Consider the following 27,139-nt stretch of genomic DNA (forward strand, 5'->3'; position numbering starts at 1 on the left):
GTTTTCATGATATTGTGGTGGAGGATTGCACATTGTCTTGCAAAGTGGGCCCTTGAGCTGACTAGCGATCAAATTGTAATGGAGGATGCTCCTCCAATTGTGTGGCCGTGTATCTTTTCCTGGCTAATGAAAGCTCCTTTTATTCTCAAAACAAAAGTTAAAATTTATAAATTAATACCATTAATTTTTATTATTTTCCTTCTAAAAAGTAGTCTTATTAAAATATCAAATTCACTAGATAAGTCACACTCCACTGCACCCATTATGAAAATGGGTACATCAATTATTAAATGATATTTGGACTACTAGCTATAATCTAACAATTTAGAAAAAGAAAGTTCAGAGAAAGGAAATTAAAACTATCAAGATAGGACGGATGTGAGTATTTCAAAATAAACATGGCACCCAGCTCCACACACCCCACAAAAGTTTCATCTGTTCAATTCCATAAATTTTATGCTTTTAGAATTTTAATTTCTTAATAAAAGACATGAGCAAATAACCAAACCATTAATGTGAATATGTTATACTGAAGCTAAAAGCAAGGGCATGCCTACTACAGGAGGCTGACAATTTAAGTGGTCGATCACATTCACTGAAGGTGTAAATACGTCTAGTTCCAAAAATAAACACCATTCAATCCAAAACATTACTCCTGAATCGCTGAAACTGCCTAATGCAGAGAATTGTATCAAAAAGAAACCAGAATCAACTAATACAACAGCAATGTTTACTCATCCTCCTGGCTCCTCAACCTAGCCAATTTGTTGGTAACAACCACATCCAACTGAGCTGCACGCTCAACAATCTCCTTTCTCTTTCGAGTTGAGACATCATGGGCAATCTCAGCACAGTAAGTCCTGGAATTTAAGACAATAAGCAAGGATCAACTAACATAATTCAAATTAATCCACAGTGCGCCAAAGAAAACTTTTAATGAGTCAAGTACCTGTTGTGCATCATCAAAAGTTCAAGCTCCTGCACGTTGTGCACAACAAACTTCTTAAATCCATTGGGAAGATAATGGCGAGTTTTCTTGTCTGATCCATAACCAATATTGGGCATCAGAGTGCATCCTTTGAACTTTCTCCTGACCCTTGAATCAATACCCTTGGGCCTCCGCCAATTTGTCTGCCATCAATAAAAACTCAACTTCAAGATAAATTCAAAGAAATAGCAAGTAAATACCAACTGAAGTCGAACCACATTGCATTAAGGTCCAAAATGGAAAACAAAAAAAATTCACTCACGACCTCAGAAATGAGAAATATCATCCAATCCAATGTAATAATATGTCAGTAACAATATAGTTTGCCACTTCAGTCAATATCTTTATTTAAGAAAAGCATCTAAATCAAAATTAATTAGAATCAACATGAGTACTTGAGAATTCATGAAGAGTGGAATCGAAAAAGCTTTGAGAAACCAAAAGATAATGTTATCACTTGTTACAAGTAATCCATCACTGTGGAAGACAGTCTTACTCAAATGGGATCTCCAAATCAAAATAAAGCCAACACCCTTAGAAAAATGCAACCAAAGTGTTGAAATCAATAACCACGTTCTACAAAGAGAAAACACCAAACATAACCTCCACAATAACAAACAACAGCAGTTGATATACTTTCGTTTATCAACAGGCAGAATTAAATTTGGGTCAGAACCAGGCCCCCAAAATCAAAGCCAAAAGAGAGGCATCAGATAGAGCAGATATGTAGAATGCTACCTTCATAAGTTTATGGTGTATTCAATCCAGAACACCGCCTTATTGTACAAAGAAACTAAAAATAAAAGAGAACTACTTCAAACAATTAAATTAAAATAAACTATAAGCAGCTGCAGCTGCAGTCCAGCAATTCTATGTTGCACATACATCAACCACGTAAAATGCCCAATCCTATAACGAAAATACAAGAAATGTGGGTCAGAACCAGGCCCCCAAATCAAAGCCACCAAGAGAGGCATCAGAGGGAGCAGACATGTAGACCCAAAGAGAATTCAATCTCTGTGCACATTACCATGCTACCTTCATTGTGTAATTAATCCAGAGCATCGGCTTATCGTACACAGATAACCAAACATAAAACAGTGTAAACTTATCAAAATGAAACAAGCCAAAGTATTTTGAATAAGACCTTGAGTCAACCAGTCCTCCAAAACCATAATTTACCCAGAGCTTATCCATGAATTCAACTCCCAACCATTACAACTTACTGAAGGGACTCGATTAAATCCAAATATAAACTTTGAAACTCAGAATTTCGACATGAAGCATCCAATTGCATGATATATAAAATGCAATCCATCCAAATTTACTTGTAAAGTCATTGGCATTGACAATAATCTGATATACAACACTAAAATAGTGATGTCCTAATAAAGTTGAGCGATTTAAAATATCTCGAATACTATCTAGTTATATAAGTTAATAATAAAATATCTAGAAAATGAAAACTTATCTAATAAATTCATAATCTCTCAATACAGCTAAAGCATAAAACTAGAGCTACTAATTCGTAAAAAGAATTACGAGTCAAAAGAAAGCATTGGTCTAAATAATCATAACTAAAGAAGCATTTTTATCACACCATCATCAGATCTAAAGCCAAAACATTTAGAGAGCTAAGTGTATAACTAAAGCAACAATTCAATCATAGAATGCCATTTTTCAGAATGGATAAAGAAAAAAAACGAAAAATAACAAACCTTAACAGAAATCTTCCGGTCACTCTGGGGCCTCTTGAACTGTTTAACTCTCTTCTTCACAATCTTCTTGGATAGCAAAGGAACAGCCATTTTCTCTGCTCACAATAATAATAACAATCAAAATCCAGACGATAACAATAATAATAACGAGAAACACAGTTCCAATGATTTTATAAATACAGGAAAAACACAGGAACCTGGATGATGAGGAGCTGCGCTCTGTAAACCCCCTGATAAAGTGAAGAAGAGGAGCTAGGGTTTTTAACTTAGCTACCTATTTATACCAGCCACGGCTTCATGGTTCAGCTTTTGTTGATCCATCTTCACGAGGCCCGTAATTCTGATTTAGATCCAATTCTTCTCATCGGAAAAGAAACTGAGAGAGCCCAAATCAGGTGGGCCATTTTATTCAAATATATCACAACTATTCCCAATAAGGGCAAGTGACCGTCGGGCCTGAATTATCTTTGGATTTGGGCAAATCATAATCGGCAAAAAATTATTAATTTATCTTGATTATTAATTTTTTTAAAAATAAATCAGAGGTACCTATGTTTCTTTATCAACTTTATGGTTTTATCTTTTCAATTTTACTGTATTAAAATATTGAAAATACAATCTTTATTTTTTTGAATTTTATGGTTTTAATTGATTTTAAACCCTTTTTTAAAAATAACCGAAAACAACTAAAAAATAAGTGAAAATTATTATAAAAAAAAAACTAAAAATAACTGTACTGTAAATTTGAAAGCAGCCACACATTTTTTGAAAATCTCACGGTAAAAGTAATTTTTGTATTGATTTTAATATATTTTAAAAGTTTCGTTGTTAAGTGCCTGCCCGAAGATGAATTTTTTGAGTTTAGTTACCCTTGCACGAGTGCCGGGGCCTTGTGCGAGGAGATTAACTTCCATGTAGAGCAGAGCAATTTACTGTCATACATAGACACACTCCGGCGGAGTTGGAGGGATCGAAGTTGGCCATGGTCCCCCCAATATATGCTTATATATTTTAAAATTAACCCTTTGCTCATATATAATTATTTTACATCTAAGAAAATTATTTTATATTATATAATCCATACATAAATAAGTTTCATTTTTATTTTATGATATTTTTATTTTTATTTATATTAATTTTTTATAAAAATTATGTTATATATTCTTATCAATTTTTTATATTTTTATATACTAAGATAAATAAATATAAAACGTAATATACTTATCAATTTAATATCTTTATCTATTTTATTACACTAATAAGATTTTATATATTTAAATAAAAATTTAATATTTTCGCAAATTTTTGAATTTTTTAGTAAATCAAAATAATCATTTTTTTTATAATATCATCTATTTTTTTCACAACTAGTAATACTTGTAAAAAGTTAGCATAATTTATAAAAATATATGAAAGAATTATTATTTTTCATAAAATATTAATTATTTTCATAATTAGAAAAATTATAAAGGATTTAATAGGTTTACTTGTAATATATAAAAGACAAAATTTAAGCTATTAATATAAAATAAAGTTATTTTATTTTAAATAAAATCATTCTAGAAATCACCTTATATAATGTTTATTTTTATTATGAGAGTTTCGTTCTCTTAAATTTAATCCTAACTCCATGAGAAATTAAGTCAATGGAGTCTCATTTATGTAGAGATAGAACTAACGAAGCCTCATTTGCGGAAGCATGAAATCACTTTATAAACGAGTAAAATTATATAAAACACTCAAATTTATTTGTAAATAAACTGATTAAATCTTTGAATCTAAAATATATTTTTTTCTGAAGCACTTCTCTTACATATAATTAATTTAGTTAAAAGTAAAATAAGTAGGGCATAAAAGTTTAGTGCCTAACATAAAGTAATTTAAAAAAAAAAAAACAAACTGTTTGGGGTGCTTTATATGCGCTTTTTTTTTTCCTGTGTCCTTTATTTGCCAAATTTTGCATGCAAGTGATTCGGTTAAAGGTAAAGTGATAAATACAAGAATCATGCAAATCTTGTTGACTTGAGAAGGGCATTAAGTACTGCTATATCCTTAATGGAATAGTGACAAATATAAAGTACTTTCATAATTAAATGTAATGGATTTTGGGGTATTTATTCTTGATTCCTTTCTTCTTATCTGTTATTAATTTCCACAGATCAAAACCCACCAAGTTCTATGTAAATTCCCATCCTTTAAGCTTCCCAATTCACATTGGCTTATCTGAGAAACCTCAAGTTTAATCATTCATGGTAAGATCATATTTTTTTATTTTTTTCTTTTTCCTGAGCCATTTGAGTAAATACTTAGAATATGTATGCTCATGCAGCCATGCTCTATTTTGTAATAGGAAGATTGAACCATCAAAATATATTAGTATAAAACTGGAGAATTTTATTTAATATTGCATCGTAATTTTTGATGTAAACATCCCATTTTCACTTCTCTTTAACTTTGCGAATAGGCGCTTCAAATGAGTTTGAATGTCGAGGAGCACATGGACTGGAAAGGGCAGAAGGCAAATCCTAGAAAGCATGGTGGAGCAAAAGCTGCTAGCATCACTTGTGGTAATCGGGACAAATTTATAACTTTTAAAAAAGTTTATAGAGATTCAATGGATTATGAGCTATAAATATGATTGAAAAATAGTCATCTTTTTACGCATACCGTTAAAATGATAACATATCTAGTATCAAAAAATAAAATTTGAGTACAAAATATATGAAAAGAAAAGCACTTACTATATAACTAAGAGTACACAAGCTTAGTTATATGTTCCGTCTGTCCTATCATTTCGTTTATATAAGCACATTTAGAAAAAGCTGTTCTGCAGCAATCGCAAACTCAAATGTGTCTTGATAAAAAGTTTTAAGCCTAACTGTTACGCCAGGCTCGAACTTAGACAAATAAACTTGGCCCAAATATGAACGCTGTTAATTCAGTTTTAATCAACTTTTGCAGTAATTAAATCGTCATTAACTGTTAGTTGGAAATGTAACGCAATTGTTTTTTTTTTCTTAATTGTTTTCTTTAAACAGTTGTTGAAGTGTTAGAGAACTTGGTTTTCTTATCAAATGCTACAAACTTTGTTGCTTACTTTATAAAGTCAATGCATTACCCAACTGCTGAAGCTGCAAATATGGTCACTAATTTCCTGGGAACCTCATTTCTGCTAACTATTTTTGGAGGATTTATATGCGATTCTTTCTTCACAAGATTCAAGACTTTCATAATCTTTTGTGCAATAGAGCTTCTGGTATGATCATCTTATCACTGTCTGTGTCATTTCTTTTATTTTGGTAATATATACTATCCATTCGGGATTTAGGTTGTTGAAGCAGTTATCTATTTTAGTTCTTAGATGATTTCAGAAATAATAATTATAACAGAAGACGTTTAGTTCTTAGAGAAACACTCTAAGATCAAATAAAATTACTTAATCATAGTTAGAAATTAATGAAAAATTACTGATGCAAAGTCCAACTAATAATTAAAACACGCTTGCACTTAATTAATGGATTATTAACTTACAAATAGAATTGCTTATACATTTAAACCGCATGATAAGATTTGAAGCTAAAAAGATTAGGGTTTGACATAAACATATTTGGATTAATTTATTATGATAAGTCGAAAACTAGATATAAATGGTCAATCCGTTTAAACACTGAATGACACATTTATTATTTAGATTAATATATTTAATATGAATATTAAAAAATATATTATTTTTAAAATTAATATAAACAGTTCACACAAATCATATGTTATATAATATGTGTATATTTGAATCTAAAATTTTGATATTATTAATTAAAAAAGATGATATTTCTGATGGTCATTTTTGTTTCTTTGAATTAATTGTATTTTTGAATAAATATATTAACTTTATATATATAACTAATTTTATATTTTACTTGATATTTGCTAATTAATTCATGGAGTGCAGGGACTAATACTATTAACATTTCAAGCACTGTATCATCCATTACAACCGGAAATAAACAGAAGGCCTTCTCTTTATCAAGCTGCAATTCTTTATACTGGGCTCTACGCAATTGCCATAGGAGTTGGTGGAGTGAAAGCCTCGTTGCCTGCGCATGGAGCTGATCAGCTTGACCGTGGCAACCAGCGGTCACTTTCTGCATTCTTTAATTGGTTCTTCTTTTCTCTATGTACTGGAGGCCTCATTGCCTCGACTGTTATGATTTGGATTGAGGAGAACAGAGGTTGGAATTGGAGTTTTCTGATTTCTATTGTCGCTTTGAGCATTGCACTTTGTATTTTTGCAATTGGGTTTCCAATTTATAGGTATAAGCATCCTAAAGGAAGTGCAATAACAAGAATCTTTAAGGTAAGAGTACAAGTTAAATCAACTGAATTTTAGCCAATTAATTATTAACTGTATTTTGTACTTTTAGTTGAAAAGAATAAGTGAAAAAGCTTTTCTTATCTTATTGACAGCAAAAAGAGAACGTATATATATATACACTGCAATGACTAAAATAGCTCCTAAAACAAAGCATATAAACGGTTAATTCCTATTTAGAGTCCCATACAAATAGAAACAAATAAATACAGATTTGACAATTGTTGATTGTCCTAATTAGAGGAATATCCTGATTTGATGTAATGGTTGACTTTACTTTCCTTAACACTCCCCCTCAAGTTTGGAATGAATATTGATTATTCCTAACTTGCTCAGTAGAGTCGAGAACTGCAAGGAACTCAAAGGTTTTGTGAAAATGTCTGCTGGCTGACTTAATGTGTTCACATGAGTCATCTTGATCATCCTTTCTTGAACTTTCTCCGTACAAGATGACAATCTATTTCTATATGCTTTGTACGTTCATGATAAACTGGATTTGAAGCAATATGTAGTGCCGCTTGACTATCACAAAATAAATTGACAGGTTGTGAATGCTTAATACCCAAGTCTTGTAAAATACCTTTCAGCCATGTGATCTCACAACAAGTTGCAGCCATGGATCGGTATTCAGCTTCTGCACTTGACCGTGATATAGTCGTTTGCTTTTTGGTCTTCCAAGAAACTAGTGAGCTCCCAAGAAATATGCAATATCCAGTAACTAATCGTCGTGTGTCACGACATCTAGCCCAATCCGCATCACAGAAAGCATTTAACTGAATTAAATTTTCTGCAGGAAAAAATATTCCTTGTCCAGGTGTTTGTTTCACATACCGTAAAACACGGTAAGCTGCTTCTAAATGTGGCACTCTTGGTTTGTCTATAAATTGACTTAAAACATGGACTGCATATGCCAAGTCTGGTCTTGTTATAGTCAAATAAATCAACCGACCAACAAGCCTCCGATATGAAGATGGATTATCAATATATTCTCCTTCAAAATTACTAAGTGATAGGTTCTATTCCATAGGGGAAGAAGCTGGTTTTGCACCAAGATATCCTACATCTTCAAGAATTTCGAGAGCATACTTCCGTTGTGAAAGAGCAATACCTTTGTTGGATCACGCAACCTCTATACCTAGGAAATACTTTAATTCTCCTAGATCTTTCAGTTTGAACTGATTCTTCAAAAATGATTTGGTGTCTTCGATATCTTATAGATTGTTTCCAGTTAGGATAACATCATCTACGTAAATAATGAGACAAGTAAATTTACCATGCTGGGATCAGATGATCAAAGAATAGTCAGCCTTGGATTGTTTGAAGTTGGCTTTCTTGAGGGCATTAGAAAGTTTAATGAACCACTGCCGTGAAGCTTGTTTGAGGCCGTATAAAGACTTGTGGAGTTTGCAAACTCGTGTCTCCCCCTTTCGTCCGAAACTAGGTGGTAAGGACATGTAAACATCTTCATCAAGATCTCCATGTAAGAATGCGTTGTTAACATCAAGTTGGTGAAGGTGCCATTTTTGAGTTGAAGCCACGGCAAGAAGAAGGTGAACTGTAACAAGTTTTGCAACAGGAGCGAAAGTCTCTTGGTAGTCGAGTCCTTCAACTTGATTGTAGCCTTTTGCGACCAACCTGGCTTTATAGCGTTCCACTGTACCATCAGATCAAAATTTGATCTTATATACCCATTTGCACCCAATCGGCTGCTTGTCGGGAGGCAATGATTGCAATGACCATGTACCATTTTCTTTGAGTGCATCAAGTTCTTGCTGCATAGCAAGACGCCATTTTGGATCACAAACTGCTCAGAATGAGGATGGTTCCTTTTCAACTGAAAGAGAAGTGGTGAAAGCCTTGTGTTTGGAAGATAATCTATCATATGAAAGGAAAGTAGATAAAGGATAGGTGATACCTGCTGCAGTAACCAAAGCCGAGTTAGACGTCGAGATGTTCCGTGAAGGAAGAGAAATACCAACTTGATACTCATTAAGGTGTTTGGGTGGTTTTGTAGTACGAGTTAATCGTGGTGGAGTGGTTTGTGGAACTGAAGGCAACAGTGAAGTAGATTGATCAATTAATGGAGAAGAAGTTGTGGCTGAAGGGCTGTTTTGAAGAGTGATTTCTGAGTTGGCAAGTGAATTATCTCCTTGAGAGGGGCTGTCGGGTGAGAATGTTTCTAGAGTGGGACTATCATAATCATATATTGGTGAAGGATGAGGAATAAGAGGTGAACTTGCAGCGGAAAATGAAAAAGGGAGAATTTCTTTAAAGAAAATGATATCACGTGAAGTGAAAATTTTACCTGTTAAGAGATCATAAACCCTGTACCCTTTTTGATTGTATGGATAACCCAAGAAAATACATTGTGTGGCTCTAGCATCAAATTTTATGGGACGATGGTGATGAGTTGAGACAAAGCACAGGCACCCAAACATACGTAGATGGTCATATGTAGGCTGTTTACGAAAGAGTACTTCAAAATGTGATTTCCCTTGAAGAAGAGGTGTGGGTATGCGGTTGATGAGGTATGTAGCTGTCAAGATTGCATCCCCCCAAAATTTCTTAGGAAGATTAGCTTGGAATAATAATGCTCGGGCTACATTGAGAAGATGCCGATGTTTTCTTTCAGCTACTCCATTTTGCTGAGGAGTGGAAACACAACTAGTTTGATGAATGATACCTTTGTCCAAGTATATATTTTTCAAAGTGAATTCAAGTCCATTATCACTGCGAAGAATTTTGATTTTCAAGGAAAATTGTGTTTCAACAAGGTTAATGAATGCAATAATATATGTTTGTGCATCTGATTTATGAGACATCAAATAAGTCCATGTGCAACTGGTATAATCATCGACAATCGTAAGAAAATATTGTGCCCTTGTGATAGAAGGAACATGATATCCTCCCCAAATATCAATATGTATTAATTCAAAAGGTGCTTTAGTGCGAATAGAGCTTAATGGAAATGAACAACGAGTCTGTTTAGCTAATGGGCAAATTAAACAATCATAAATATCACAATATTGAATGTTCATAACTGAATGAGAGAGTAAATGGAAAATCTTATTGGATAGGTGACCAAGACGTTGATGCCAAAGTTTTTGAGAAGAAGGGACAGGTGCAATGGCTGCATTACAGCTGGTTCTTTGTGAAGTATCAAGGTAGTAAAGTCCTCCTCGCTCAGTTCCCATCCCAATCATCTTCCCCGATCGTTGGTCCTGTAGCAAACAAGTATGATCAGTGAATACAGCAACGTAATTGGATTTATAAAGGAGTTTGCTAATTGAAATCAGATTTAGTTTAAAGGAGGGGACACATAGCACATCATGTAAAATAAAATTGACAAAATGAATGCTGCCTATGTGCGTTACAGCAGCGATGGCTCCATTTGGTAGAGACACGGTTCGATTGATCACACGACGATTGGTGGTTAACATATCAGTTGAGTATACCATGTGATCTGTGGCTCCTGTGTCAAGTATCCAACACATTCCTTTGTCAATAACTGATGCACAAAAGATTGTACCTGAAACATCACTCATGGCTGATGTGCTACCAACATGATTGGCCATGAAATTTGACTTATTTTCATTAAGTAATGTTATCAGACTCTGGTACTGTTCAGCAGTGAGAGTATATTGATTACTGGCTACAAGTGTAGCTGCGTTTGCATGGTTGGCTTTGGAGGGAACATTCTTGTGTTCTCGTTGATCATGTTTATTACCTGTGGAGTTCTTTTGTAACTTTCTACAAACATCAATGGTGTGACCTTGCTAGCCGCAATAATCACATTTGAGATGGGATCGACATGTCTCTGAGGTGTGACCAATTTTGTTGCAAGTTCCGCATTTTAAATGAGAATTTTTGACATTGGAATTTCTTTCCGAATTTCTGGAATTATTCTTCACAGCAAAAGCTGAAGCTTCAACCATAGGTGTGCCTCCTTTTGATATACCTCGCTGCTTTTCATCTTAAAGGATTAAAGAATAAGTTTTGTTGACTGTAGGTAGTGGATCGATGAGAAGAATCTGTCCTCGAACAGCAGAGTAGACTTCATTAAGTCCCATGAGAAATTTCATGGTCTTTTGATTTTGTTGGAATTGTAAAACTTCCTTCATAGTGCCACATGTGCAGGTTGGAATGTTGCATAATGCGTCACGTTCATCCCAAAGGCCTTTAAGCTTAGTGTAATAACCTCCAATGGTCATATTGTCCTGTTTGCAATTATGAATGGCTTCTTCCACATGGAAAAGATGAATGTTGTTGGTGTTTGAATAACGCTCTTCCAAATCGGCCCAAATCTCATGGGCACTATTAATGTATATTATGCTTGCTCCAATATCTGGTGATATTGAGTTAAAAATCCATGCTCTTACAAGATTATTGCAACGTTTCCATTGTTGGTATTCTTCAAGAGAGCTCTCCAATGGTTGTTTGATGGTACCGTTGACAAAACCTTCTTTGTTTTTTATGCTAAGAGCCATGAGCATGGCACGGCTCCAGGTACTGTAATTTTCTTTATTCAACAATTGTGTAACGAGTACAAGACCAGGTTGGTCTGAATGGTGCAGGTAGAAGGGATCAGTTGGATTGTCAAATTTGCTAGCTTCAGACTTGGCTGAGCTTTGAGTGTTATCTTTCCCTGCCATAGATGTTGGCTAAAGGAAGGTGAGCAACATGTTTTATGTAAAAGAGATCAGGAGCGTAGCCGCTCTAATACCATGAAAAGAATAAGTGAAAAAACTTTTCTTATCTTATTGACAGCAAAAGAGAGAACGTATATATATACACTACAATGACTAAAATAGCTCCTAAAACAAAGCATATAAACGGTTAATTCCTATTTAGAGTCCCATACAAATAGAAACAAATAAATACAGATTTGACAACTGTTGATTGTCCTAATTAGAGGAATATCCTGATTTGATGTAATGGTTGACTTTACTTTCCTTAACATTAGTAATGCTATGTGTCATATAATGCTTTAATAAAACTGTCATTAATATTTTGAGGTTACTTTTTTTATTAATAAAATAATTTTATAAAAGTATTATATGCCATATTATATGGATAAATATTGATATATTTATATTTTTTATTTTATATTTTTATTATATTGTCAGGTACTCGTTTCTTCAGTTCGAAATTCAATACATTCAACGGAGATAATTATTGGAGTTAATCGAAATTCCGCCAACAAATTGAAGTAAAACTTTACATCTTTTATAAATATTTAAATTAGATATTCAAAATCTAGCACGATCATTTTTAAGACAAATACATTATGACATAGACATAGTTCCAGGTCAATAAATAGCGACTAATTATGGGTGCAATTATAAATAATTACATATACAAATTGCACATTTGATTAATGTTATATTATAATTTTTTACTACATGATTGCAGGTTCTTAGACAAAGCACTATTAGATGACACAATAAGTGCAGCAGATGTAGAGGAAACAAAGACATTTCTAGGCCTACTTCCAATATTTGCAAGCACAATCATGATGAACTGCTGCCTAGCTCAGTTACACACATTTTCAGTGCAACAAGGAAGCATAATGAACAGAAAATTAAAAGATTTCCAAATCCCAACTCAATCAATGACAGTGTTCCCCCTAATAATCATGCTAGCAAGCATAACTTTATATGAACATTACCTAAACACATTAAAGAAGAAAGTTTCAACAGCCTATTACATTTTCCATCCACTTAAAAGAATCGGACTAGGGCTAGCACTAGCATCAGGAGCCATGGTTGTGGCTGCTATGGTCGAGGCGAAAAGACAAAAAGCCGCAGAAAGAAATGAGGCTACAATTTCTGTGTTTTGGTTAGGGTGGCAATATCTTTTGCTAGGAGTTTCTGATATGCTGACTCTTGGTGGAATGCTTGAATTTTTTTATTCACAAGCACCAGATAATATGAGAAGTATATGTACTGCACTGTCTTGGTGCTCTACTTCAATGGGTTACTTTCTTAGTTCAGTGCTAGTGTCCGTGACCAATTTTATTACTGGGAAATTTGGTCATCAATGGCTTGGTGGACATGACTTGAATCATACCCATTTGGATTTTTTCTATACCATTCTAAGTGTTCTTAATTTCTTGAATTTTCTTAATTTTATTTACTGGGCTAGGAGGTACTAGTTATGTCTTTGAAGTGTTGTATTGTAGCTTTATTAATTTTATTATATATTGTTATATTTTGTATCAGAAAATAAGCAATTGAATACATGGGTTTGTGTCTATGGCTTCTTCGCTTTATCTTGTTAAGATAGTGAACTTTTGGACATTCAATTAAAATGTAGGATTCAAATATGACAATCGCAAATGCATAAAGGAACTACACATATTTCAATCACAGAAATAATAGCTGAAGCAAAATTTTGTTTAGGCATCCATGGGCTCTTAATTGGGTTAGGTCCTTAGCAGCCTTTAAGGTTGTAGCTTTATTTCAAAGAATCTCGTACTTTGCGTTGCAATATTAATTGGATGCTTTGAAATCTCAGACACACAGTAGTGTATAGGTGATCCCAACCGTTTAAATTTACCCGGGAGTTCTTTTCTGGAAGATCTGTGGACATCCGATCAAAATAAATTAATAAATAATTGATATAGATTTATTAATTTTAAATAATTAAATAAATATCAACTATTTAATATTAAAATATACTTTAATTAATTTAAATTAATAAATAATTAATATATATTTATTAATTTGAATAACTATCAAACATTTAATATTAAAATATAAAACTTTTATTTATATATATCACTCTTCTATTTTTACGTTTTATATATTTAATATATATAAATTTAAGCCATTTCTAATTTATTTGAATTTATAAAAAATATAATAATTTAGTCTGATATTATTTTTAGTATAATAAAAATTTAAAACTGAATATAAAAAAAATAAATACTCGATTTAATATTTTTATAAACTTTTAGACTCCTTTCAAATCTATATATATATATATATATTAATTTTAGAAACTTGAACCCTTCTTGACACGTTAGATTTTTATTTTGACATGTGTATTATTTTTGACACATAAGATTTAAGCTTATATGTAATTTTATAATTTTTTCTATTAATTTATTGATTAATAAGTTATATTCTGATTAAACATTGATTTTAATCCTAAAAAATAACATATTAATTATATTTTAATATTATATTAACTAATAAATAATTTTCTAATCATATAATAATACTAATTCTATCCTAAAAATAGCATATTAATTATATTTTAATCTTATATTAACTAATAAATAGTTTCCTAATCGGATAATGATATTAATTCTATCCTAAAAAATAATATTTTAATTATATCTTTAATATTATATTTAATAATAAATTAATTTTTAATTATATATAATTTTTAATTCTAAAAATAATACTATTAATTATAGTATTAAGATATATAATACTAAAATTAAAAACTAATTTTTATATTATTACTTTAATAAATTTTAAAACTTTAAAAAAATTAAAAAGAACATTTAAAATTAATTAATTTGCTATTATTTTTAAAATATTATAAATTAATATTAAATTTTATAAATTTTATTAAATTGTATCTATTAATTTAATTTATAATTAATATAATAATAATAATAGCGGTTGTGCAACGCACGAGTATACGACTAGTATATATGTAAAATAAAATAGGATATCACTTTAAATTACTTCCTTAAAGTATTTTTATGCTTAGAGATATATCTACTTCAGGGTTGCAAAAAGAATATTAGGAAATAAAGTTAAATAATTTCTTTTATAAATCAGTAACTATAAGATTTTGTGTTTAATAGTTATTTTCATCTTAATTTGAACTTGAAATTATTATAAAAATTAAAAATAACTATAAACTGATTTCAATTACTAATATAATTTTATCCACCTAAGTATGAATTACAATAAAATCATATGGAGTTGGCCCTTTTTCATTGGTAGAGAGCAACATTCCAAAAATTGGCATAGATAAATGAAATTGTGCAATCCATTATGAAAAACAATACATGCTACTTTAGTGGAAAAGGAACCTCAATGGTATCCCATCAAACACTCTAACCAGATACAGGACTGCCGAATCAAAATCAGATTTCCCCCCACTCTATCCACCAATCAATACATAGTTCTGTTCATTTAGGCTTAAAGCTGAATAAACTTTTTTATTTTATGCTTCCCATCATATAAAGATACTTCCTTTTCACCTTGGCTAGATTCCATCCAATTGCTGCCCATTACTCTCTGCTACAATTAAAATGGGGACAATGACTCAACTGTTGATTAGGTTTTAACATGTTAATGCATTTGATACTAGTTAATTTATGATTTTTTCTTTTTAATTCATAGAAGACCCAAAACGACAGTAAAATACATATAATAAAGGTGGCCATCTCTTGATAAAATAATCGAGAAAGCATTCTAGTGTGTGATTTCAAAATTTGCATGCACTTGAACAGTTGCAGAGAACTATAAGTGATGATCCTTGCTGCTATTTTAATGTTGCAGCTAAAAAGAAGGATCATAATCAATATAGGGCCTACTTGTTTGTTGATTATATGTTTCCTCATTAGATACATCAATGAAGGGTTCAAGCCAGCCCATCGATTAAAAGACAAGACACCAATTCCAATTTCTCAGGCTTTCTTTTCATCATCATAAGTACAATTTTATTGGAGTAGCCCCACAGCTGACATTGTTAATGCAACAAAAAGGCGAATTTAAATTATAACTAGAGAATGAGCGACCAATTTCAGTATTAGATCCCAACCACATCATCACAACAAAATTTCAATCAATTAGTTATCCTTTTGTGTTTCTATGTTGATATATGATGCTTTGATCGTAAAACACAAGAATGGTGATTAGAGGTTATTAAACCGAATTTCCATGGCTTTTTCGATGCCGAATTTGGATTTCTTACTATTTTTCATGACAAAAAAATTACTATCAATTACTAGTTTTGTTATAAAAATCTTTAGAATAAATATAAAAGAAAAGTTCTTAAAGAGACTTTGTCTATTACATTTTGTTGAACTATACAAATTAATCTTCCGCAATATAAAAATTAATTTAAATTATAAATTGAATCCCGAAATCATTTCCTTATATCAGTATATCAATCATATATCAGACATACAACTTTATCTTCTGCAATACCGAATTGGCAGTTCATCAATATAGAAACCTAAGCTAGCCACTGTCGAAAATGATGCCAATTTTTTTTTTCTTTTCTCAGGGGAACAGGCGGTAAGACGAGTAGTAGCATGTGCCTTGTCAATATGGTTTGCACTGTAGTTTCGTAAACAGCTGTTCCTTATGGAATAATAAGCAACTTGGTTTAATAATGGAAGACTTAATTCTGTAGTCAAAGAGTGGCTCCAAAGAAATAGCATGAATGTAGCCAGTTTAAATGGATGTTGCCCGGCAGAAACTGCGGCCATAATGCGTTGACATTTTCTCTTTTAATTACAACTCAGCGAGAGACTTGGGATTAAAATTTTCCTCTGCATCAGAAAATTAAAACAAAAGTTACATTTCGTATTTAGTCAAAAAGAAAAAAAAAAAAACATTGAATCTGTTAGTTTAGTTTGAAAAAACAAATAGTATTTTTCTCAATGCACGAACAAATTCACATGTATTTTGAAAAAGAGAAATTAGATTCTAGGATGCATTAATTGTCCTAATAATATTACATTAGATTATGTAAACCACAAGTTAAATAGATTATGATTGCACCAACTATATGCATCGCAGCATTTGTAACTTTTTAAATTCAATTTCTTGGCTTTGTGTATATGGTATTATCTCATCTACAAGAAAGTAAATGATAAATAGATAATCTTAAAGTATTATGTAAAACAATACTCATTATATTGAATTTTCTATCAAAAAGTGAAAAGGGAAACTTCCCTTATGAAAATAGAATAAATATTAATTACTGGAAAAAAAAAGTTAGATTTTAATTAGAGAAGAAGGGTAATTTTATTAAGTAATAAGGAAAAAAATGAAAAATATTATATTTTCCCTAGGGATCCATATTTATCATGGATTAATTTGATCCCTTAATCAATATAATCTATATTGTCATATATAAAATTAGAAGTTTAAACAATTTATTAAAAGAAGTTTGCATATTTATTTTATTTATATGAGTTAATATCATATTTTACTAATTGAGTCGGTTAATCGATTATATATTAGTAAAAATAGTTAAATTTAACTCTATTAAAAAATTAAGATTATAAAAATTTATTAAACAATGCATTGTAGCTTAACATGTTGAACCATGCAATCAAACATAAGCTTTGTAAGCATGAAACTTGCGTAAAATTAATTATAATAGAGAAATAGAAATATAAAATTAAAATATTTAATACTTATATACAAATATAATAAATCATAATATATATTACAAATAATATTACGATCTCCACAAAAATTTATGTATTGAGAAATTTATATTTCCACTTCACTTTTTTGGCTGATTTTACAGCCAATTATATCATTTTCCAATAGCTAAAGTACTCAAGTTATTCTTGAATGGTGATTTACAAATTTGGACTCTTTTGCTAAACAATTCTCTTTTACTACCATATTCTTGAAGTATTGTCAATGTTAACAAATATAATTAGGACAAGGAAGAGTTCAAACGTGGTAAGATTATATTGATTGATTTAATTTATAAATTTTTAGGAATATTTAGTCTATCAAATTATTTATAAATAAAACAAAATTATATGATATATGACACTCTTTATTAAATATTATTTATATATTTATTAATTATTATTACCATTCATAATAAAGTTTAACTATTGAAAATTGGACATTTAATAATTGTACCACACATTACAATGTAATCAATTTTGTGTATTTAAAAATATATATAAATATTATGAGAATATAATATCTGTGATTTTAAATTTTAATTACTTTAATTTTTATCGAGAATATTTTAATAAATTTTGAACTTTGATTTTTGATTTATGATTTTAAAAGAATAGTTTTTTTTTTTTATATTCTCATCAATTGTATTTAAAACAGATGTTTTTATTTAACTTGAAACTAATATTACATTAAATAATGATGCTTTATTTATTTCTTTATTTTTATTATTATTATTATTATATATATATTAAAAAATAAATAATAAAATAAAAAATAATTAGGTCATGCGTGTCATTGTAGTAACTTTTGGGAGATGACTTATTTATATTTCTCCATCTTTTTTTTTAAGAAATAAAATAAAAAATTACAAAAAAACTACCTCTCCTCCTTCCTTCTTCTCCCTCCACTCCCTTCCATTTCTGGCCAACCCCGCTGCCAGCCACCCAAACTCTCTTCCTCCTTCTCATTTCTCGCTAGTACTGTCCTTTTCATCTTCCTATCGTCGTTCCCTTGCCGCAACAAGGAGGAGAAGTCGCCTCCCACACTACCATCGCCAGTTCAACATCCTACAGCCCCCCTTTCGCCTGTCCGATGCTGGAAACGAGCTCCCTACCATCGGAAACCCCCAAGTCAAGCTTTCCCGATGTTTTCCTCCGCCGGCAGTGGTGTATGAGCCTCGCTAGAGCCGAAACTTTCTGGCCTCGATCCAATGGCTTTCGACGAGTTTCTGGCAGAAACAATCGCATATTCGGACTCCCCGCAACTCAAGCTTCGCATAGGCGTCTCCAAATTTGAAATTCGACACTGTTGGCGATACCGATTTTCGACTCTAGTGTTTTCCGAATGTGCAAAATTTCGGAATTGGTTCGGTATAATTTTATTTAGACTTTAAAAAATATTTTAAAATTATTAAAAAATATTGGTTGTATCAATTGTTACTTATTATTAATTAATTAAACTATTTAATTAATTTGTAGCTTGTCTAGAAATAATAAAGATTAATTATAGAAAGAATTATTATTTTATTTGTCGAGGCTATAATTAATTAAATTAGATGCAATGAAATAATTGTATAATTGTATTATGAATAATATTTATTATTTTTGCTGGATTGTTGATTTTGTATTGTGATTTAGGTTGTGTGTGGAGTCAAGAAATAATACAGTTTGGTTGGCCCGACTCCTGGTAAATAATTATAGAATATTTGAAGTGTTTCTAGCAGGTTATGGACCTGTTGTTATACGAGGGATAAATGTTTATATTTTAATGGACATTATGTCAAATTTTCTTAGGCAGTCTATTTTAGGAGTCTAGGCCTAAGAAAAATTATAAATATCTTATTAATTAAGTTATTTTCGTGAATAGATAATTCGCTAGTCCAGCCAGCTCCACTAGAGGAGTAGGAGCAGACAACAGAGTGCGGCGGAATTGTGAATTAGAACATATATTCTACCGCCTATATCATATTTGCATTCGATGAAATTCTTAATTGAATATTAATTTGGTTGTCTTAGTAGTATAAATAAGATAAAATTTATTTGTACCTTCTTTACTAACAATATTATTAATATTGATATAATTCTTGTTAATATTATGATTATTATTATTAGTGCGCCATTACTTTTATTTTTACCTCAAGTACTATTATTATTATTATTGTTAATGTTACTATTGTTATTGTTTTATTATTATTAATATTATAAAATTTTGTGCATCATGTGTCTAGAATTTCTATTGATGCTAAATATATATCGTAGCTTGGAACGAGGCAACGGTAGAATATACAACCTGATGGACTATATTAGGACCGCGTACGCCGCAGTGAAGATCATAGTTAGATAATAGAAAAATATTCTGTGATGTGCTCTCGTCGAGCACAGCTCTTTGGGCTTATAGAATTTTGAATTGCCGGAAAAAGATCCCTGATCGAGCGTTGCTCTCTGAGTGTCGTCTATATTGGTATTTAAATGAACAGATTGGACTTAAAGACCATGATCGAGCTTTGCTTTCTGAGTGCAACTCTTACTGAATTAAGAGAGATAAAAGGCTGCTAGAATTGGAAGTTTAGGGCTGGAGTGTTCATCCCGTGTGTTAAAATTTGCATGTCTTTTTAAAATTACGATATGACACATATTGATTATTTGTGACATTCAAAAGTAACCTTTTTCTTTTCTTGGGCAGTACCGCTCAACAAAATTGATATGTTTGGATTTTATGATTTTAACTCACTTCACAGTCTTAAATCTTAAATTTTTACGGTGACAACTAGGTTCTCTGCTAACTTTTTGCAGTCCAACTTCCTTTTTCCTTCGGGCTTATTGTAATTGAATTTTAACTTTTGTATTTCGAATTATTTAGAATTTTAAACTCTCCGCAGTAGTGTATTTGATACTTTATGTTTTATTTTTGGTCTATTAAAAATTATGAAATTTATTTTAGTAGACTAGCTGAAGAATTAATTTAACTATGTGGTGATTTGTGAATGAATTGTTAGTTTATTTAAATAGTATATATTCATGTATGCGATTACCTGGATTATTGGCTAGTTAGGCTTGTTACGGAATTTGATGGCCTTAAGTCTACTCATTCCCTAGCGCCGATCATAAACCTACAGATTGGGTCGTGACACCTAAGATTTTTTTGACATGTATGTTTAATTTTTGACGCATAAATTTTTTATTTTGACATTTATACTTACTTTTAACGCATGAGATTTGAGTTTATATATAATTTTATAATTTTTCTATTAATTTATTGATTCATAAGTAATATTTCTAATTAAACACTGACTCTAATCTTAAAGAATAGCATATATTAATTATATATTTCAATATTATATTAACTAATAAATAGTTTTTTAATTAAATAATAATATTAATTTTATTTAAAAAATAACATATTAATTATATTTTGATATTATATTAACTAATAAATTAATTTTATAATTAGATTATAATTCTAATTTAGAAAATAACATCTTAAATTATATTTTTAATATTATCTTCAATAATAAATTAATTTTTGATTATATAATAAATTTTTAATTCTAAAAATAATAATATCAATTATATTGATATACGAATTTATGTAATACTAAAATTAATTAATTGTTATTTTTAAAATATTTTTATATTATTGTACTAATAAAATTTTAAAATTTTAGAAAAATAAAGACATTTAAAATAGTTAATTTATTATTATTTTAGAATTTTTAAAATGAAATATTAAATATCAAAAATTTTATTAAATTACATATTAATTTAATTTATAATAACGGCTGTACAATATATGAGTAAATGACTATTAAATAAATAAATAGTATTTTAATACATTTATAAAATCATATAGTTTTAAATTTAAAATATATAAAGGTTTACACCTCTCCTAATTCGAAAATATCCTTTTTCTCTTTATTGACATAAAATATTTATCATTTTTACCTCATAAAAGGAAAATGAATTTATCTGAATTGATTATTTTTTTATCCATAATCTAATAATATTATTAATAAGATTTATAAAAAAATAATTATATAGAGTACAGGATTTCAATAAAAGGACATAAAATTAAATCTGTGTTCAGTCAACAAAAAAGTGGGAAAAAAATATGAAAATATAAATTTATAGGTTCTGTGCGTCTGATCATTTACATTACAACGTCTGAAACATTTGAATAATAGTCTACTTTTTGCTTAAGATGGGACTTCAGCCGTTTACATACGTCACCCCCTCTCTCAGCAGATTTTGCAGAAACGTTTCTAAAATATGAAACTTGGGTCGGAGATTTTGGAAATATCCCAAAGAAGTTCCCGTGTCATTAATTTCAAACTCGATGTGAAAAGGATCCATTCATTTTGTGTTTGTTTTCCGACAATTTCATGTTTGAAAATCTCTCGTTTTTCACATTTTAATCGTTATTTTTTTTAAATAATCCCAAATCACCTGTTATATGGTAACACCTAACAATTTTCTTTTACAAATGCTTAGATGAGCTGATTTTGATATCACTAAATGAACTATTAGTTTTATAAGAATGTTAGAAAATGATTACCATTATTAATTTTTATATTTATCATAAAAACAATAATTCATCTAAAAATAAAAAGCTATTTGAATTAAAATGAATTTTCGTCCAGAATGTTTTTATTAATTTTCTTTTTCTTTTTTTTTTTTTTCTCTTTCTCTACTTTAAGATGATATATATCCTTTTAATGAATATGTCTAATTTTTTCTTGAAGTTCAAATAAAAACGATTCCAGATAGGGAAAATGTGTATAATCATTTTAGTATATGTTTTTAATGATATTTTAAAATATTGACTATAAAGATGTTGACAATTATAAGTTCAAAATACCTAATATAGTAAAAAGACAAAGAAAAATCGACAATGAGGCACAACTTTTTATAAATGAGTTTGAGTCTTTTGTTTTTGTTTGATTATAAACTCTATAATAACGGTAGCTCATTCTAAAATTATACAATTAACTTAAGTAGTTAGAATTCTTTTTAATATAAGTACTCTCTTTTTTATATTTAAGTAAATTATTATAATTATAATAAATATAAAAATAATAACGACAACCATTTGTTTTTATAATATATTCTAATACCTTTTATTTTAAAAGTAAAAACAGTACGTTTCACCGTGTCTCAATATGGATTCTTAAAACATCTAAAATACATTAGTTTGATTTTGCAATGAATTATATATTTTTACTTGACAATACTTAAATTTTAAAAAAGAAAATAATAAAATGAATAAAAATAATCACAATTGAGGGTCGTCTCCAACAACCCAAAAGTTATATTTCAATACTAGTGCTTCAGTTCACACAAGTTTGTTGACCTAAATTTCCACCAAGAAATTATTGTTTTCTTTGTACATTTACTCTTTTATTATCAAAAGAATTTCTCCCCACCATCGCACCGAGAAATTTGACTGCTTCCCCTAACGTTACTTTTGTTCTTCTTAATTCAAATCCGTCACGTGACCTTAACCCATCTTCTAATTCTTCTCTCAGTTAAAGTTGCACATACTTTTGGAGTCAACTCATCCGCGCGATGCCGAAATCTCTCCATGCCCCAATAACATCGTCCCACGTCATATTCAACAACGAACTTGCATCACGTGTCATTCGTTAGTCTCCACTCATAAGATCATTAAGTTACACCACTGTACATATATTTTCTTAATTAATTATTACTTACACCGCGTAATAAACATAAATGAGGGTTAAATATATATTATTTCTGGATTCGAATTTATATCAATTAATCAGTTTAATATTTTAATTTTTAATTTAATTTAATATTATATATAAATATTTTATCATTTAATATTTTTAGTTTTTAAATTAATTAAATATGCATATAAATTTTATTTTTTGATAATATTTAAACAAAGTATATAATATATATAAACATATTGAATAAAATTATATATTAAAAATTTTAAAATATCATAAAAATGAATATAGGTAGACTAAATTAAAAATAAAATATTAAACGAACTAATTAATCAAAATTTAGAAATATAAATATACATTTAGCTTATAAATTAGTATTTTACCCTTTAATATTTATTAAATAATTTATATATATATTTAAATATGAATGATTCATATATATAATATATAATATTAATTTTATGATTTTTTTAGTGCTAATGGCCTTTATATTTTGATCTAATTACTAAAAAGCCTTGCAATTTATCTGGTTTGGATGATCCTACTTTTGTAGTCTCTAAGATTTGTTCACTTTTTTATTCTAAAAATAACTTACTAGCATTTTTATTAAATTACAATGAAAGAATTTACCACTTAAACACCCATTTAAATCAATAATCTAATAACATTTTTACACTCAATCCACTAGTGCAACTGAAGGAATTACCTCTTCTAAAACACTAAAATCTTATCATTCATTATAATTCTCAAATTTAACCTATTTTTTAATTCTTAAAACATAAAATCTAACTGAAATTAAATACATAAGTTTCTGAATCCTCCTTAAAATATTTTTCATCATAAATATTACTCTAATTTCAGAATTTATTCATTAAATTTTCAATTTTTAAAATTAATAATATATACACTATGTATATATTGGTACAAAGGATGCATTTTGGTACGTCTTGTTTTCCTTTATTAGTAAAATTATATATATACACACCAAAATGCATTAATTGAAGGGTATTATAGTAATTAACCTCGCATATTTTCTCTATATATTGTCCTCCATGTCTTCAACCATATCCCCACTTCCCACTTTCTTCTCCTCCATCATAAAGCACAACTTTCTCCTTTAAAAATGGCATTTTATTCCTCTCTTCTCTTTCTATCTCTTTCTTTATGTGTGATGATGCTAATCTCACCTGCGCACTCACAAACCTGCACATCACAGAAATTCAACAACAACAAGCTTTACACAAACTGCAGTGACCTACCCACCCTTAACGCCACCCTACACTACACCTACAACGCCTCAAACTCTTCTCTTTCAATTGCTTTCACGGCAGCACCGTCAAAGCCTGACGGCTGGGTAGCATGGGCCGTTAATCTCAACGGAACAGGCATGGCCGGTGCACAAGCATTGCTGGCCATGAAATCAACCGGCGGTGCAGTCGTAGTTAAGAAATATGACATCAGATCGTACAGTGAGATCAACGAAACAACAAAGCTGGCTGTGGATGTGTGGGATGTCAGTGCAGAGTCATCAAGTGGTAAATTTATAATTTTTGGGTCCGTCAAAGTACCAGAAAGCGTAGAGAAATTAAATCAGATTTGGCAGGTGGGTCCAGCTGTGAATAATGGGTTTCCTGCGAAGCATGAGTTTGCCCAAGCCAATTTGCTTTCTAAAGGAACTCTTGATTTGGCAGTGAACACAACTGGTAGTGGTACTAATTCTGGTAATGCAACCGGTAATAGTAATAGCACTGGTGCTGGTTACAGAGTGAAAGAAATGAGTGTGGGTTATCAAGTTGGGCTGTTTGTATTGATCTGCAGTGTAATGGGTTTTTGGTGATTGGATTTTGATGTTTTTTCTTGATTTGATTTTATTTTGTCTAGTTGAGAAAATCAAGAAGGGAATAATTTTTTACTATCTTGAAAAATTTAGAAAAAGAAAAAAGAAGAATTCTTCCTTACATATGGATGATGATATGGTAGGATTTGCTCAAAAGTTATATACCAATCATGTTGCTGAAGTAGTGATGATGTCTTTACGTGTTTCTTCTTTTGAAAATGATTTAATGTCCACATATTTATGTTCTACATCAACATTCATATATATATTATATATTATCCAACTATTATTAGGAAAATATGCATATTGAAATTATTGTTTTTATTTTAGTTGTATTTTATTTTTTGCTGGGAGAGTTGTGCTCAATTAGTTAATATTCTTATTGTAAAAAAAAATAATAATTAAAAGTATTGTCTATATTTTTTAATTTATATCGATTATTATATTTAACATTTTAACTTTTGATTTAATTTAATAAATATATGTATAGTTTTATTTTTAAAATATCTAAATACTTTTAGTTTTCAATTTAATCTGACATATATATGAATTTTAGTTTTTTAATAAGTTAAATATTTTTATATAATTCATATAGTATATATTGAATGAAGTTACATGTCAAAAAATATTTAAATATTATAAAAAAATAAATTCAGATATATATTAGATTAACTTAAAAAGTATGATGTGTAGTGCAGAATATGTTATTAATCTTAAATTGGTATCCTATAATAATTGGTTAAATTAGTAGAGATTTCGTTACCTTTTATTTTTCTTCTTTCTTTTAAAACCTTAGGCAGGCAGCAGTTTTGACTTGGGAGTAATGGTTCCGAGCAAACTTTTACCAACTCTTTTCAGTTTTCTGTATATCATGCCAACTGCAATAATATAATTTTAAGGTAATCTCGTACGACTAGTAGACTAAAATATTAATTCTTAATATATTTTTATTCGTTTAAGTAATAAATAATTGTTAACTACGCAAAGCCATGTGCATGATGAAGATAAGAAGATGTAAAAGTTTAGGTCTCGTTAGAACTAAGCATTTAGAATTCACATATTTTATCAAAATCAACTGATTGCAAGTTTTTTTATTAGATTTTAATTCAATAATTTTTTTTTTATTTTTTATTTAGCACATATATTAAATTAATAGATTTATTAAAATTATAAAAACGGTTTCCCTCATATTTATTAATAAGAGATTTTATATAGATAAAAAAGCACCTCCAATATGGATTTCAAAATTTCTGACTTTGAAGATTTTTTAGATGTACGAGAGATTTGATAAATTTTATTCCCTTCTTTTTAACTAAACAATAAAATTTTATAGTTACTTTGTATATTTTGTTTTAAGCAATTAATAGAATTCTGTCGAGCAATTAATTTTTATAATTTGGAATTACTAATCATCAATTAGAATGGAATTAATTATGTAATATAATATTAAAAATTTTATACATTTTTAAAATTTATAAAATATGATTTTAAATAATAAAAAACTATAAATTATCATTTTTCTTAAATTAGCAATAAATTAATACTTTACAGTGATATAGTGAAAATAAAATTATAAAGTAATTTAAAAAATTATCGGTCATCGTTATATATAAATTTCAATAATAAGATTTAATTTAATTACAGATTAATATTTAAATAAAAAATAATTTCATTTTAAACAGAATAGCTATAAAAATAATCTTAAAATTTAATGAAATTCATAATTGCAAAATCTTTCACCAAAAGCCCCGAGAACAAACATTATCTTGGAGAATAATTTGGTAAAGATTTTTTGGTCAAGTTAAGTATGTCGGGAAAAAGAATAAGCAAAAGGAGAAATAACGAGTCCATTTTTGTGTGTACCACAATTGGGATGGAGGAAAATGTATTGAGACTCTTTTATGTTCATTTCCTTCAACTGATGTATCTAAATCATGCAATTGGGTATTCACTAATTTGAGTTACACATGCTTATTAATTATATTGTATTTAGTTAAAATTAATAAAATTTATAAAATTTATATACATATAATGAAGTAAAAATTAATTTAAAATTCTATATATTTAAATTTGTATAAAATTGATTATAGCTAAATTAAATTCTACTAAATTAGATAAAATTTGCAAATGAATTC

The 27,139-nt window shown here is 29.4% G+C and overlaps 3 protein-coding genes and 1 non-coding gene across 4 annotated transcripts; 2 read left to right on the top strand and 2 right to left on the bottom strand.

Moving 5' to 3' along the window:
* Nucleotides 1–567: 567 nt before the first annotated feature.
* Nucleotides 568–3,060, bottom strand: LOC8273678 (60S ribosomal protein L32-1). The gene is made up of 4 exons (XM_002533449.3): nucleotides 2,904–3,060; nucleotides 2,707–2,801; nucleotides 950–1,131; nucleotides 568–860 (listed from the first exon to the last, which is right to left on the bottom strand). The coding sequence occupies exons 2-4, from the start codon at nucleotides 2,794–2,796 to the stop codon at nucleotides 731–733; spliced, it is 402 nt and encodes a 133-aa protein (XP_002533495.1). The 5' UTR covers nucleotides 2,797–2,801; nucleotides 2,904–3,060; the 3' UTR covers nucleotides 568–730.
* On the bottom strand, nucleotides 1,916–2,034 carry LOC112536914. The gene has a single exon (XR_003080826.1). It is a non-coding gene; the product is annotated as a small nucleolar RNA snoR100 (small nucleolar RNA).
* Nucleotides 3,061–4,622: 1,562 nt separating the features above from the next.
* Nucleotides 4,623–13,229, top strand: LOC8273686 (protein NRT1/ PTR FAMILY 4.2-like). The gene is made up of 5 exons (XM_048376946.1): nucleotides 4,623–4,958; nucleotides 5,171–5,273; nucleotides 5,745–5,962; nucleotides 6,656–7,072; nucleotides 12,471–13,229. Exons 1-5 carry the CDS (start codon nucleotides 4,956–4,958, stop codon nucleotides 13,227–13,229), a joined length of 1,500 nt encoding a protein of 499 aa, XP_048232903.1. The 5' UTR covers nucleotides 4,623–4,955.
* Nucleotides 13,230–24,232: 11,003 nt separating this feature from the next.
* On the top strand, nucleotides 24,233–25,082 carry LOC8266765 (auxin-induced in root cultures protein 12). Its single transcript, XM_002533017.4, has one exon. It carries the CDS (start codon nucleotides 24,291–24,293, stop codon nucleotides 25,002–25,004), a length of 714 nt encoding a protein of 237 aa, XP_002533063.1. The 5' UTR covers nucleotides 24,233–24,290; the 3' UTR covers nucleotides 25,005–25,082.
* Nucleotides 25,083–27,139: the final 2,057 nt, after the last annotated feature.

This window comes from Ricinus communis, chromosome 7 (genome assembly GCF_019578655.1).
Source record: "Ricinus communis isolate WT05 ecotype wild-type chromosome 7, ASM1957865v1, whole genome shotgun sequence".
Lineage (NCBI taxonomy): Eukaryota > Viridiplantae > Streptophyta > Magnoliopsida > Malpighiales > Euphorbiaceae > Ricinus > Ricinus communis.

Excerpts from the sequence above, each read along its gene's own strand:
- LOC8273678 (XM_002533449.3), bottom strand. The coding sequence starts at position 2,796 with ATGGCTGTTCCTTTGCTATCCAAGAAGATTGTGAAGAAGAGAGTTAAA. Across the intron at positions 1,132-2,706 it reads ACCGGAAGATTTCTGTTAAG|ACAAATTGGCGGAGGCCCAA; the intron begins GTTTGTTATTTT and ends TATTGATGGCAG. Across the intron at positions 861-949 it reads CTTTTGATGATGCACAACAG|GACTTACTGTGCTGAGATTG; the intron begins GTACTTGACTCA and ends CTTAAATTCCAG.
- LOC8273686 (XM_048376946.1), top strand. Across the intron at positions 5,963-6,655 it reads TTTGTGCAATAGAGCTTCTG|GGACTAATACTATTAACATT; the intron begins GTATGATCATCT and ends CATGGAGTGCAG. Across the intron at positions 7,073-12,470 it reads TCTTTAAGGTAAGAGTACAA|TTACTACATGATTGCAGGTT; the intron begins GTTAAATCAACT and ends TATTATAATTTT.
- LOC8266765 (XM_002533017.4), top strand. The coding sequence starts at position 24,291 with ATGGCATTTTATTCCTCTCTTCTCTTTCTATCTCTTTCTTTATGTGTG.